Source organism: Carlito syrichta, unplaced genomic scaffold, assembly GCF_000164805.1.
Source record: "Carlito syrichta isolate Samal-C Ts95f unplaced genomic scaffold, Tarsius_syrichta-2.0.1 Scaffold304688, whole genome shotgun sequence".
Classification (NCBI taxonomy): domain Eukaryota; kingdom Metazoa; phylum Chordata; class Mammalia; order Primates; family Tarsiidae; genus Carlito; species Carlito syrichta.
This window is the reverse complement of record NW_007248784.1, coordinates 18,646-32,781: the sequence shown is the minus strand read 5'-3', so window position 1 is coordinate 32,781 and position 14,136 is coordinate 18,646. Positions and strand designations below refer to the sequence as shown.

Sequence of the window (14,136 nt, the reverse complement as noted above, 5' to 3'; positions counted from 1 at the left end):
CTGGAGTGCAGTGGCTGCTCCCGGCCACCGCAGCCTCAACCCGCTGGCCTCTGGTGATCCTTCCGCCTCAGTCTTCCAAGTAGCTGGAACTACAGGCTACCACACCAAGCTAATTTTTTTATTTATTGTAGAGATGAGGTCTCGCCAAGTTGCCCAGGCAGACTCAGGCAATCCACTCACCTCAGCCTCCCAAAGCACGGGATTACAGGCTGAGTCACTGAGCCTGGCTTAGTAAACTAATTTCAAAGAAGGATAATTGTTCTTCATCTAAAATGCCCAGCTTGGTTATATGCACACATACAAATAGCACTCCAGCTGGGCGTAGTGGCTTATGCCTGTGATCTCAGCGCTTTAGGAGGTGGAGGTGAGAGAACTGCCCGAACCTAGGGGTTTGAGACCAGCCTGGGCAATTTGGCGTGACCTCATCTCTACAACATCTTCCCCTGCCTTGGAAAGATGGCAGCTGAGCCAGTTAGACCATGCAAGTCCCGGTGTGAGTGAATGAGTGTATGGAAAATTTTGTGTGTACGTGTTGGTGAGTGAGTGGGTATGTGAGTGACTGACTGAGTAAGGGCTTGGGAGCAAGCAGCCAGGGCTTTCCTGCTGCAGCAGCAGGTGCCGCCACTGCTTGGCTTGAACCCTAGCAATTCCTAGGATGCAGATGCTGAACACCATTTTTTTTAACCAATAAAACCCTTATTGGGTAGAAGATGCTGAGACAGACTAAGTGGGGGATTGTGAGCAAGTGGCCGGGGCCCTCCTGGTGAAGCAGCTGGTGCTGCAACTGCTCTGCTTGGTCCTTAGCACTTCTCAGGTCACAGAAGATGAGTGCCATTTTTTTTTTAACTGGCCAAAGTTTTTGTGCAAAGAAGTTGTGAACAGAGACTACCAGCTCCAGGCTCTGCCTCACCACTGCAGTGGGAGAGACTGCTGACTGTGTGCTTTGCCTCAACACTTCAGTGCCTGGCCAGACACTGGCAGTAAGGCCTGCGGAGGGAGCCCCAGAGGCAGAGTTCCACTGGAGAAGACGAGAGAAGCACCCTGCCACCATCTTAAAAATGGGGGAGGGAAGTTCTCTAACTAGCTAACCACGGATCAACTACTCAGGTGGATCAACTACTCAGGTTGATCATGACCCAGAGGGAATATCCTGAAAGCACAAACTTCAGAGGGATAGGCAAGTGCATTCCACCCCCTACCCTGATTCAGCTGCAGGACAAAGGGTGTGGTCATAAAAGGATGAAGAAGACCTCCAAAGAGATCAGTGTACTATTTCAAAATAGAACAAATCCAGAGCCCAGATCAGGGAAGAAAAGAGGGCTGAGCAAACATCAGAAATGAAAACCTCTCCCACTGCCACTGAATAACAGAACTAAAGAGAAAAGCAAGAGATCTGCCACAAATGAAGAAAAGCCAGTGGAAGACCTCAAGTAATTTCAAGTGTGACAAAGAGAAAATGCCTGAAAAATCAGACCTTGGATCCCAAACAATGGAAGTCACCAAAGACTGGCCTCAGAATATGACAGGGATTAGGGAATGGATGGAAAGAGTGAATAAGACTCAAGAAAGACAAGATGCAACACTGAAATAGCTTGTAACAGAGACTTTGGCCATAAAAAATTTCATCCAGGAAATAACAAGATGACAAGCATGGAAAGCAGAATTAATCTACCAGACGAATCTCAGAACTTGGACCGGGCGCAGTGGCTCACGCCTATAATCCTAGTACTTGGGGAGGCTGAGGTGAGAGGATTGCCTGAGCCCATAAGTTCGAGACCAGCCTGGGCAACTTGTGAGACCTCATCTCTACAATAAATAAAAAAAATTACCTGGATGTGGTGACGCGAGCCTGTAGTTCCAGCTACTTGGAAGGCTGAAGTGGAAGGATCACCGGAACACAGCAGGTCAAGAATGCAGTGGCCATTAGTATGTTACTGCACTCCAGACTGGGCAACAGAGTGAGACTCCAACTCAAAAAATAAAAATAAAAAGAATTTCAGAACTTGAAGACCAGAACATGCAATTAACCTGATCTGCAAAAAACAGAGAGAAAACTCAGAAAGAACAAAGCCTACAGTAAGAGATGTGTGATTATATCAACAAGCTGAGCCTATGTCTGGTTGGCATCCCAGAAGAAGAAAAAGAAATGGAGAACACCTTGGAACAAGTATTCCAGGAAGTTATCTGAGAAAACTTTCCCCATCTGTGATCAGTCAAACACAACAGACACAGAGAACCCACACAAGACATCAAATGAGAAGACGAAACCCTAGATACATAGTAATTTGCCTACACAAAGTAGACATAAAATCCTAAAGACAGCAAGAGAGAAAGGCCAAGCCAGGCTCGGTGGCTCAGCCTATAATCCCGCGCCTTTTGGAGGCTGAGGTGAGTAGATTGCTTGAGCCCGCAGGTTTGAGACCCGCCTGGGCAGCGAGACCTCATCTCTACAATAAATCAAAAGATCAGCCGGGCGTGGTAGTGCATGCCTGTAATTCTGGCTACTTGGAAGGCTGAGGCGGAAGGATCGCCAGAGCCCAGCAGGTTGAAACTGCGGTGGCTGGGAGCGGCCACTCCACTCCAGTCTGGGCAACAGTGTGAGACTCCAACTCAAAAAAAGAAACAAAGAGAGAAAGGCCAGACTATCTACCAGGGAAAACCAATCAGAATAGCAGCAGACCTATCGGCAGAAACACTCCAAGCAAAAAGGAACTGGAGTTCAATATTCAAAAGCCTCAAAGATAAACAATTTCAACTAACAATTTCCTACCCAGCCAAATTCAACTTCACCAGTGATGGAGAATTAAAATCCTTCCCAGACATCCAATCCCTAAGAGATTATGCAGCTTCCAGACCAACTCTGTAGGAGACACTTAAAAAGGTATTAAGCTGCCAGGCTTGATGGCTCAGCCTGTAATCCCGTGCCTTGGGAGGCTGAGGTGAGTGGATTGCCTGAGCCCACAGGTTTGAGGCCCTCCTGGGCAACTTGGCGAGACCTCATCTCTACAATCAATCAAAAATTAGCCAGGCGTGGCAGCGCACGCCTGTAGTTCCGGCTACTTGGAAGGCTGAGGCGGAAAGATCACTGGAGCCCAGCAGGTCGAGGTTGCGGTGGCCGGGAGCATGCCACTGCACTCCAGTCTGGGAGACAGAGTGAGACTCCAACTCAAAAAAAAAAAAGGTATTAAGCAGGCTGGGCTCAGTAGCTCAGCCTGTAATCCCAGCACTTTGGGAGGCCGAGGTGAGTGGATTGCCTGAGGCTGTGGGTTCAAGACCTGCCCAGGCAACTTGGAAAGACCTCATCTCTACAATAAATCAAAAATTAGCCGGGTGTGGTAGCGCACACCTGTAATTCCGACTACTTGGAAGGCTGAGGCAGAATGATTGCTGGAGCCCAGCGGGTCGAGGCTGTGGTGGCCAGGAGCGTGCCACTGCACTCCAGTCTGGGCGACGGAGTGAGACTCCAACTCAAAAAAAAAAAAGGGTATTAAGCACAGAAGAAAGAAAAAAAAGAATGACCGCATACTTCCCAAGAGAACAGCAGAGTATAGAATCAACAGCAAATATATTACAAAAACAAACTTGAAAACACACACACATGTCAACCCCAAAACTAAAAGAAAACAAGCAAACAAAAAAATTTATATGAGCTTCATGACAGGGATAAACAATCACATTTCTATATAACCAGCCTGAATGTGAATGGACTAAATGCACCACTGAAAATACAGAATGACAAACTGGATAAGAAATCATGACCCAATTATTTGCTGCATTCAGGAACCTCATCTCACCACAAGGGACACACACAGACTACAAGTTAAAGGGTGGAAAACGAGTTTCCAGGCAAATAGATCACAAAAAAAGGCAGGAGTCGTGATCTTAATATCAGACAAAACAATCTTTAAACTATCAAAAGTTTTAAAAGATACAAAAGAACATTACATAATAATAAAAGGTTCAATCCATCAGCAAGAAATATCCATCCTAAACATATATATGTACCCAACATAGGAGCACCAACATTTATAAAGCAACTAATAAGTAAACTAGAAAAAGATACTAACACTATTATACCAGGGGACTTGAATACCCCACTGACAGCCCTAGATAGATCATCGAGGCAAAAAATCAACAAGGAGATCCAGAACCTAAACTTGACACTCGACCAAATGAACTTAATCAATACCTACAGAATATTCCACCCAACCATCACAAAATGTGCTTTCTATTCATTACCACATAGAATATACTCCAAGACCGATCACATCCTCAGCCATAAATCAATCATAAACAAATTGTATAAGGTTGAAATATTGCCATGCACCTTCTCACACCACAGTGGAATAAAAATAAATATCAACACCAACAAAATTTCCCCAAAGCCCACAAAGTCATGGACACTAAACAGAATGGTGCTGAACAACTACTGGATCAACACTGAAGTCAAAACAGAAATTAAAACATTCCTGGAAACAAATGAAAATGAAGAAACATCTTTTTTTTTGAGTTGGAGTCTCACTCTGTCGCTCAGACTGGAGTGCAGTGGCCACTCCTGGCCACCACAGCCTCGACCTGCCGGGCTCCGGCGATCCTTCCGCCTCAGCCTTCCGAGTAGCTGGAATTACAGGTGCGCACTACCACACCCGGCTAATTTTTTTGATTTATTGTAGAGATGAGGTCTTGCCTGCCCAAGTGGGTCTCGAACCCACGGGCTCAGGCAATCCACTCAGCCTCCCAAAGGTGCGGGATTATAGGCTGAGCCACCGAGCCCAGCTGTGAAGAAACATCTTAGCTCTGGGGTGCCATGAAATCAGTTTTATGAGAGGAATTTATATCTGTATGAACACACATGAAGAAAATTTGTAAACAGCCTGACAAATCACCCAAAGAATCTGGAAAGAGAAGACCACCAAAACCCTAACTTTAGCAGAAGAATCCAGATCACCAAAATAAGAGCTTAAATATGGAACATAGAAGACAAAAATATCATAGAAAACAGCAGCAAAACAAAAAGTTGATTCTTTGAAAGAACAAGCTTGATAGACCCTTAGCCAGAATGACAAAATGAGAGAAAAGACCCAAATAAACACAATCAAAAATATAAACGCTCAAATCACAACTGACTCTGAAGAAATACAAAATATTATCAGAGATTACTATGTACACCTGTATGAAAACAAACTTGATAACCTAAATGAAATGGAGGACTTTCTGACATTACACAACCTCCCCAGGTTGAAACAAGAAGACATTTACAAACTAAATAGACCAATAACAACCCAGGAAATTGACTCTGTCATAAGAAAACTACCTACAAAAACAAAGCCCTGGACCCAATGGCTTTCTACAAAACGTTGTTTCTACAAAATGTATAAGGAGGAACTGATACCAGTCCTATTGAAAGTATTCCAGACACGATGGAATTCTCCCCAAATCATTCTATGATGCTAGCATCACACTGATACCCAAGCTGGGTACAGATTCAAAAAAAAAAGGGAAAACTATAGGCTAATGTCCCTTATGAACATAGATGTAAAATTCTACCAAATCAGATCCAAAAGCACATTTCAAGAAGCATCCATCATAACCAACTAGGCTTCCTCCCCAGGATGCAGGGCTGGTTCAACATCCGCAAGACCATAAATGTAATAAAATACATCAACAGATGTAAAAACAAGAACCCACATGATTATATCATTAGATACGAAAAAAACTTTTGATAAAATCCAGCAACACTTCTTGATAAAAACCCTCAAACACCTAGGTATAGATGGGACATACCTTCAGATTGTAAGCACCATCTAAGATAAACCCACAGCTAGCATATTGGAAACTGGAAACATTTCCCCTGAAAACTGGAACAAGACAAGGCTGTCCACTCTCACCCCTCTTGGTCAACATTGTATTTGAAGTCTTAGCTAGAGTAATTAGATAAAAGAAGAAAATCAGGGATATCTAAATAGGAAAAGAGGAGGTTAAGTTATCCCTCAGCTGATGATATGATCCTATACCTCGAAAATCCAAGAGACTCGGCCAAAAACCTGGTTGTACTGATGAAGGACTTTGGTAAAGCCTCGGGGTATAAAAGACAGTTGCTTTCTTATATACCAACAACAAGCAGGTGATGAACCAAATAAAAATCACAGTACCGGCCGGGCTCGGTGGCTCAGCCTGTAATCCCAGCACTTTGGGAGGCCGAGGTGAGTGGATGAGCCTGTGGGTTCAAGATCCGCCTGGGCAATTTGGCGAGACCTCATCTCTACAACAAATCAAAAATTAGCCGGGCATGGTAGTGTGCGCCTGTAGTTCCAGCTACTTGGAAGGCTGAGGCGGAAGGATCGCCGGAGCCCAGCAGGTCGAGGCTGTGGTGGCCGGAGCGGCCACTGCACTCCTGTCTGGGCGACGGAGTGAGACTCCAACTCAAAAAAAAAAAAGCACAGTACCATTCACAATAGCCACAAAAAAATGAAATACCTCTCTGGTTCTTCCCAACCAGAGAAGTAAAAGACCTTTACTATGAGAATTACAAAACACTGCTCAAAGTAATCCAAGAAAACACAAACGAATGGAAAAGTATTCCACGTTTACGGATAGGAAGAATCAACATTAAGATGTACATCCTGGCCAGGCTCGGTGGCTCAGCCTGTAGTCCCGTGCTTTGGGAGGCCGAGGTGAGTGAATTGCCTGAACCCGCGGGTTCGAGACCTGCCTGGGCAACTTGGCGAGACCTCATCTCTACAATAAATTTTAAAAAATTAGGGCATGGTGGCACATGCCTGTAGTTCCAGCTACTTGGAAGGCTGAGGCAGAAGGATCACTGGAGCCCAGCAGGTCGAGGCTGCCGTGTCCGGGAGGGTGCTACTGCCCTCCAGCCTGGGTGACAGAGTGAGACTCCAACTCAAAAAAAAGAAAAAAAAAAAAGATGTACATCCTACCAAAGGCAATCTACAGATTCAATACAATACCCATTAAATTACCAACATCATTCTTCTCAGACCTGGAAATGACAATACAGAAATTCATATTGGCTGGGCTTGGTGGCTCAGCCTGTAATCCCAGCACTTTGGGAAGCCGAAGCGAGTGGATTGCGTGAGCCCGCAGGTTCAAAACCAGCCCAGGCAACTTGGTGAGACCGTGTCTTTACAAAAATGAATTTAATTTAATTAATTAACTTATTTATTTGAGTTGGAGTTTCATTCTGTTGCCCAGACTGGAGTGCGGTAGCATATTCCCGGCCACCACAACCTCAACCTGCTGGGCTCTGACGATCCTTCCGCCTCAGCCTTCCAAGTAGCTGGAACTATAGGCATGCGCTACCATGCCCGGCTGATTTTTGATTTACTGTAGAGATGATGTTGTTCAGGTGGGTCTCAAACCCGTGGGCTAAGGCAGTCCACTTGTAGAGACCTCGTCTCTACAATAAACCAAAAAATTAGCTGGGCATGGTAGCGTGCTCCTGTAGTTCCGGCTACTTGGAAGGCTGAGGCAGAAGGATCGCCAGATCCCAGCAGGTCAACACTGGGGTGGCTGTGAGTGTGCCACTGCACTCCAGCCTGGGCAATGGAGTGAGACACCAATTAAAAAAAAAAAAAAGTAGCCCAGCTCGGTGGCTCAGCCTGTATTCCCGGCACCTTGGGAGGCTAAGGTGAGTGGATTACCTGAGCCTGAGGGTTTGAGACCCACCTGGGCAACTCGGCGAGACTTCATCTCTACAATAAATTAAAAATTAGCCGGGCGTGGTAGTGCACGCCTGTAGTTCCAGCTACTTGGAAGGCTGAGGTGGAAGGATCACTGGACCCCAGCAGGTCGAGGCTGCAGTGACCGGGAGCAGCCACTGACTCCAATCTGGGTGACAGAGTGAGACTCCACATCAAACAAAACAAAAAATAAAAAAATAAACACCAGGTGCTGGTGAGGATATGGAAGACTTCTATACTACTGGTGGGAATGCAAACTAGTGCAACCTCTTTGGAAGACAGTGTGGTGATTTATGAAAAAACTAGGAATTGACCTTCCATATGACCCAGCAATCCCCCTATTGGGAATATACCTGGAGAAACTCAAGTCATTCTACCAAAAAGATACCTGCACACGCATGCTTGTTGCAGCTCTATTCACCATAGCAAAAACATGGTACTAACCATGCTGCCCATCGAAGCTGGACTGGGTAAAAAAATGTGGTACATGTACACAGTAGAATATTATGCAGTCATAAAGGACAAACATATGGACTTCACATCACCTTGGGTGGATTTAGAGTCTATCATACTCAGTGATCTATCACAGAAACAGAACAGAGTACCATATGTTCTCACTCATAAGCAGACATTGAACAATTATCATAATATTATAAAAAAGGGATTGGCAGAAGTAGAAAACTGCCAGGGGAGGAGAGGTAGGATTGACAGTTGAGGGAAACTGCCCCAGAAGGGAGGAGCACACCTCATCAACAAAGGTACCTGCATAATGAACATTTGTATACCTAATCCTGAGTTGTACCCCACATCTTTAAAATAAAATAAACCAGACACGTGCGGTGGCTCACGCCTGTAATCCCAGCACTTTGAGAGGCAAAGGTGAGAGGATTAGCTGAGCTCAGGGGTTTAAGACCAGTCTGAGCAACATGGCAAGACCTTGTCTCTACATTAAATAAAAAAATCAGCCGGGCATGGTGGAAGGCTAAGGCAGAAGGATCACCTGAGCCCAGTAGGTCGAGGCTACAGTGGCCGTGAGTGTGCCACTGCACTCCAGTCTGGGCGACAGAGTGAGACTCCAACTCAAAAAAAAAGCAATCATTTAGCCGGGCTCGGTGACTCAACCTGTAATCCCAGCTCTTTGGGAGGCTGAGGTGGACAGATTGCCTGAGCCTGCGGGTTTGAGACCTGCCTGGGCAACTTGGCGAGACCTCATCTCTACAATAAATAAAAAATGAGCCGGGTGTGGTAGCGCACGCTTGTAGTTCCAGCTACCTGGAAGGCTGAGGCGGAAGGATCGCCGGAGCCCAGCAGGTCGAGGCTGCGGTGGCCGGAGTGGCTACTGCACTCCTGTCTGGGCAACGGAGTGAGACTCCAACTAAAAAAATAATAAAAATAAAAGGAGTTAACATAATGTGCTTTGGTGTTAAAGTGCTGGGTCCCATAGTGTTTTTTCTGTTCACCCAGGTAAGTAACTTAACCTCTCTGAACCTCAAAGTCTTCACCTGTAAAATGGAAATAATGATAATACAACCTCCAGAGGATAGTTGGAGGTATATAAAATTGTGCCTGTAAAGCCCTGTGCCTGAATCCTGATACAAGGTAGATCACCATGAGAAATGCTGCCTCTACTGCTGTCAATCCTGCTGCATTTTACATCTTTAGACCATTGCCTTACTAAACTCTGGTGTGGCCATGTGCTGTTTAAGCTGTGGCTGCCACCATGTTTTCTAAGCTTTGGTCCCTTCTCCTATCTTGGAGAGGTGAATCTCCTCTCTCTTCTCACTTTTTTTCAGATTAGAAAATATAGTTTATTTAGAAACTAAGAAAGAGAGAGGACATTCACTTCCCCAAGGTAGGGAAGGGGGCCAAAGCTTAAGAAAACATTGCCTAGTCATAGCTCAAAGAGTACATGGCAACATGTGCCATGGTGTGGTAGCACGTGCCTGTATTTCCAGCTACTTGGAAGATTGAGGCGAGAGGATTGCCAGAGCCCAGCAGGTCAACTCTGGCATGGCTGTGAGCGTGCCACAGCCTAGCAAGGCAATGTCCTAATTTGTTTTCTAAATAAACTATATTTTCTAATCTAAAAACAACAAAAAAGAAACAATCTTGAGAGATTTAATAAACCTCTTCCTGACCTTATGGTTTTAAGGGAAATGAGGTGACAGGGGGCCCAGGTCTTTGCAACCTAGGTCTTGGCTGTTTGGATGGGTCTCGTGTGTGGGATGAATGGTGTTTTCACCTTTCTGTTTCCCTTCTCTGTGGCAGACAGACTTCCGATTCTACTGGATGCATTCAAAGTTACCAGAAGAAGAAGGGCTGGCAGAGAAGACCAAGCTCAACCCTGTGAGCCTGGGATTAGGATCAGAGTTCTCAGGGGAGATTGAATGAGTCTATCTAAACATAATCATTCAGGATGAAATGATATATTTTGGAGCAGCATGGTCTAATGAGTATACCACAGTTTAGTGACGAGAGTATGAGCTTAGCAGTCACCCAGCTCTGAATTCCATGTGGGGCTTTAATTACTACTAGGCTAAGTTAATGACCTCACTTGGCCTTAGTTTTTTAATCTGTAAAATATAGGATTAATAATATCTAACTTACGGAGTTGTTATAAGCACCAAATGATCTAAATATGCAACACTTCTTAACATAACACTTATGGTAGGCAGTCAGTAAATAATGGTTGATATAAATGAAACTAATTACTTTGATTCATAATGCTATTTAGAATCCTAGTCCATTGGTTTTCAGACTTTAGCATACACCAGCAGCACCCAGAGGATTGATACAGCATAGACTCCTGGGCTTCCCCTCAGCGTTCAGTAGGTTTAGAGGAGGACTTAAGAATCTGCATTTCCAACAAGTTCCCCAGTGGTGCTGCTGGTGTGAGAACCACACTTTGAGAACCCTGGCTCTAGCATCTGAGCAGGGATTACCCTCATCTGGTCAGTCCCTTCATTTTATAAGCCCAGAGAGGAGCCTGCCTTCCTGCCCTGCAGACTCAGGCAATCCTCCCACCTTAGCCTTCCAAAATGCTGAGATAACAGGTGTGAACCCCCACACCTGACCCCTCATCACTTTGTTATATACTGCTTCAGTCTATAAATCCTGGCTGGTGTGAAAAGGGCTTCGCTAGGACTTCGTTAGGGGCAGCTGACATAGGACTGAGAAGAACACACAGTCCCTCAACTTAGTAGAGGACAGTGGTTCTCAGTCCTGGCTGTATGTTCAAATCAGCTGGAGGCTGGGTGCGGTGGCTCACTCCTGTAATCCTAACACTTTAAAGAGAGGAGACTACTTGAGCTCAGGAGTTCGATACTAGCCTAGGCAATATAGCGAGACCTCATCTCTACAAAAAAATCAAAAAATTAGCGGGGCATGGTGGCACTTGTCCAAAGTCCCAGCTACTCAAGAGTCTGCGACAGAAGGATCGCCTGAGCCCAGGAGGTCAAGGTTGCAGTGAGCCACGATTGTGCTACTGCACTCCAGCCTGGGCAACAGATAGAGACCCCAACTTAAAAAAAAAATCAACTGGATAGCTTTTAAAAAACAATGCCTGCCGGGCTCGGTGGCTCAGCCTGTAATCCTGCGCCTTTGGGAGGCTGAGGTGAGTGGATTGCCTGAGCTCGCGGGTTCGAGACCCGCCTGGGCAGCAAGACCTCATCTCTACAATAAATCAAAAAATCAGCCGGGCTTGGTAGCACGTGCCTGTAGTTCCATTTACGTGAAAGGCTGAGGTGGAAGGATCACCAGAGCCCAGCACATAGAGGCTGTAGTAGCCGGAAGCAGCCACTGCACTCCAGTCTGGGTGACAGAGTGAGACTCCAACTAAAAAAAAAAAAAAACCAAACAAACAATAAAAAACAATGCCTAAGACCCGCCTGGGCAATTTAGCAAGACTCATCTCTACAATAAATCAAAAATTAGCCAGCGTGGTAGTGCACGCCTGTACTTCTAGCTACTTGGAATGCTGAGGCGGAGGGATCGCCGGAGCCCAGCAGGTCAAGGCTGCGGTGGCCGGGAGTGGCCACTGCACTCCAATCTGAGTAACAGAGTGAGACTCCAACTCAAAAAATAAAAATAAAAAACAATGCCTGGACTGCACCTCATTCCAGTTCAGTTGGAATCTCAGGGTAGGGTGGGGCATTAGTGATTTTTAAAAGCTTCCTAGGCTGGGCATGGTGGCTCATGTCTGTAATTCTAGCACTTTGAGAGTCTGAGGCGAGAAGATTGCCTGAGCCCAGGGATTTGAGACCAACCTGGGCAGTTTGGGGGGACTTCGTCTCTACAATAAATCAAAGAATTAGCTGGACATGGTAGCACTGCCTGTGGTTCCAGCTACTTGGAAGGCTGAGGTGGAAGGATTGCTTGAGCCCAGCAGATCGAGGGTGCGGTGGTCATGAGTGTGCCACTGCACTCCAGCCTGAGTGACTGAGACTCTAAAGAAAGAAAGAAAAGAAAAGCTCCCTAGGTGATTCTTTTGTATAAAGGGAGGTTGAGAACCGCTGAGCTAGTTCAGAGGGTGGGAGGGCAGGGGGCAGAGAAGGATGAGACTGAAAACCTGTCTTCCTTGATGGAGCCATGTACTAATGCTTTGTTCTGATTTATTTTTCAGTTTAAATTTGTGGGACTACAGAATTTCCCGTGTACCCCCGAGAGCCTGTGTAAGGTGCTGTCTATGGACTTCCCTTTTGAGGTAAGGAAACCATTGTCTCTGTGGCCTTGAGTGATTGTACAGTACAGGGAGACTTGGTTACACAACGGCTTAAAATAGCCCCTGTTTTGCTGTGTCAGAGCCTCAGAAAGGGACCGAAAGCTGATTCTGGTGAAAGGATGTGCTTGCTGCCTTTGAGCATGGTGGATGCATCAGAAGGAGCTAGAGGGGCCCTTAATGCACAGCCCACTCAACCCCCCAGGCCCGGAGGGGCAGGGACTTCCATCCCCAGATCCTTGCTGTGTGCCTCTTCTGGCTACAGGCATGAGATCCAGTCCCCTCATGTGGCTGCCATGCTGCTTTTGACGGGGCCGGCCACTGTGACTGACTGACTCCAACAGATGTTTGACACCCCCTCATTCTTCACCAAAGAACAAATCATCCTGGGGTGGCAGAGTGTCTGAGCAGTGGCAGGAGAGGAGGGTAACCAGCTCTTCCAGTTTGCCCAGGACTTGCCAGGTTCAGCACAGAAGGGCTCATGTCCCCAGAAGCTCCTCAGTCCTGTGCAGACTTTTGTCACACTCTGAATCCACAGTGACCCTCCCGAGGCTTGTTAGACTCTTAAAAATCCTGCCTCAGGCCAGGCACAGTGGCTCACATCTATAATCCCAATACTTTGGAGGCTAAGGTGACAGGATTCCCTGAGCTCACGGGTTTGAGACCAGCCTGGGGAATTTGGCAAGACCTCATCTCTACAGTAAATAAAAAAATTAGCTGGGTGTGGTGGCACGTGCCTGTGATTCCAGCTACTTGGAAGGCTGAGGTGGAAGGATCACCTGAGCCTAGCCAGTCAAAGCTGCGGTAGCCATGAGCAGTTTGCCACTGCACTCCAGCCTGGGTGACAGAGTGAGACTCCGAATAAAAAAAAAGTTAGCCAGACGTGGTGGCACCTGCCTACAGTTCCAGTTACTTGGAAGGATCGCCTGAACAAGCAGGTTGAGGCTACGGTGGCTGTGAGTGTGCTACTGCACTCCAGCCTGGGCAACAGAGTGAGACTATAACTCAAAAAAAAAAAAAAAATCCTGCCTTGATGCAGTGAGTGTGGAGTGTGTGCTTGAACAGGGATCATTTTGTAAAGGATTGCTGCTTCCCAAATGGCCAAGGAGGAGTTGCCTATATTTCTGGGAGTCAATTAAAAAGGTGGTAAGAGCACCATCTTTATTGATAACCCCTATGCCCCAGTGACAATAAATACTTTTTAGAGATGACTCACTCGATCATGGAAAGGGAAATGTGGGCCTGAAGGAGCCTTCCTGTCGAGAAAACCTGACTTTCCCAGAACATGGCTTGCAACCACCCCAGAGAGACTGGGGCAGCCAGGTTGCAGCTGTCCTGGTTCTCCTGCACCCGCAGCCCAGCACCTCGCAGGGGCCTGGCCAGGTCCTCTTTTTTTGTTCCATTCATGGAGCTCATCCACCACGAGTCAGACCTCTGGAATCTGGGGTCAGAAGACCTGGGTGCGATCTGAATTCCTGCTTCATGCTCACTGTGTTTTTTGTTTGTATCTTTTGGGGGATTTTTTTTGTAGAGGAGAGGTCTTGCTATGTTGCCCAGGCTGGTCTTGAACTCCTGGGCTCAAGCAGTCCTTCTGCCTCAGCCTCCCAAAGTGCTGGGATTGTAGACATGAGCCACCATGCCCAGCCTCACTGTGTTTTGTTTTTTGAGTCGGAGTCTCACTCTGTCCCCCAGACTGGAGTGCAGTGGCCACTCCCGGCC

At 46.4% G+C, this 14,136-nt stretch overlaps 1 protein-coding gene across 4 annotated transcripts in view; it reads left to right on the top strand.

Moving 5' to 3' along the window:
- SNUPN (snurportin 1) overlaps positions 1-14,136 on the top strand; it is a 39,134-nt gene that overhangs the window by 24,010 nt on the left and 988 nt on the right. For 2 of the 4 annotated variants that reach the window (XM_021713710.1, XM_008060664.1), the window contains exons 7-8: positions 9,969-10,046; positions 12,322-12,402. In XM_021713710.1, coding sequence (XP_021569385.1) covers positions 9,969-10,046; positions 12,322-12,402 — 159 coding nt within the window. The remainder of the gene's footprint in view (positions 1-9,968; positions 10,047-12,321; positions 12,403-14,136) is intronic. The other 2 variants (XM_021713712.1, XM_021713711.1) reach the window with 2 other exon arrangements.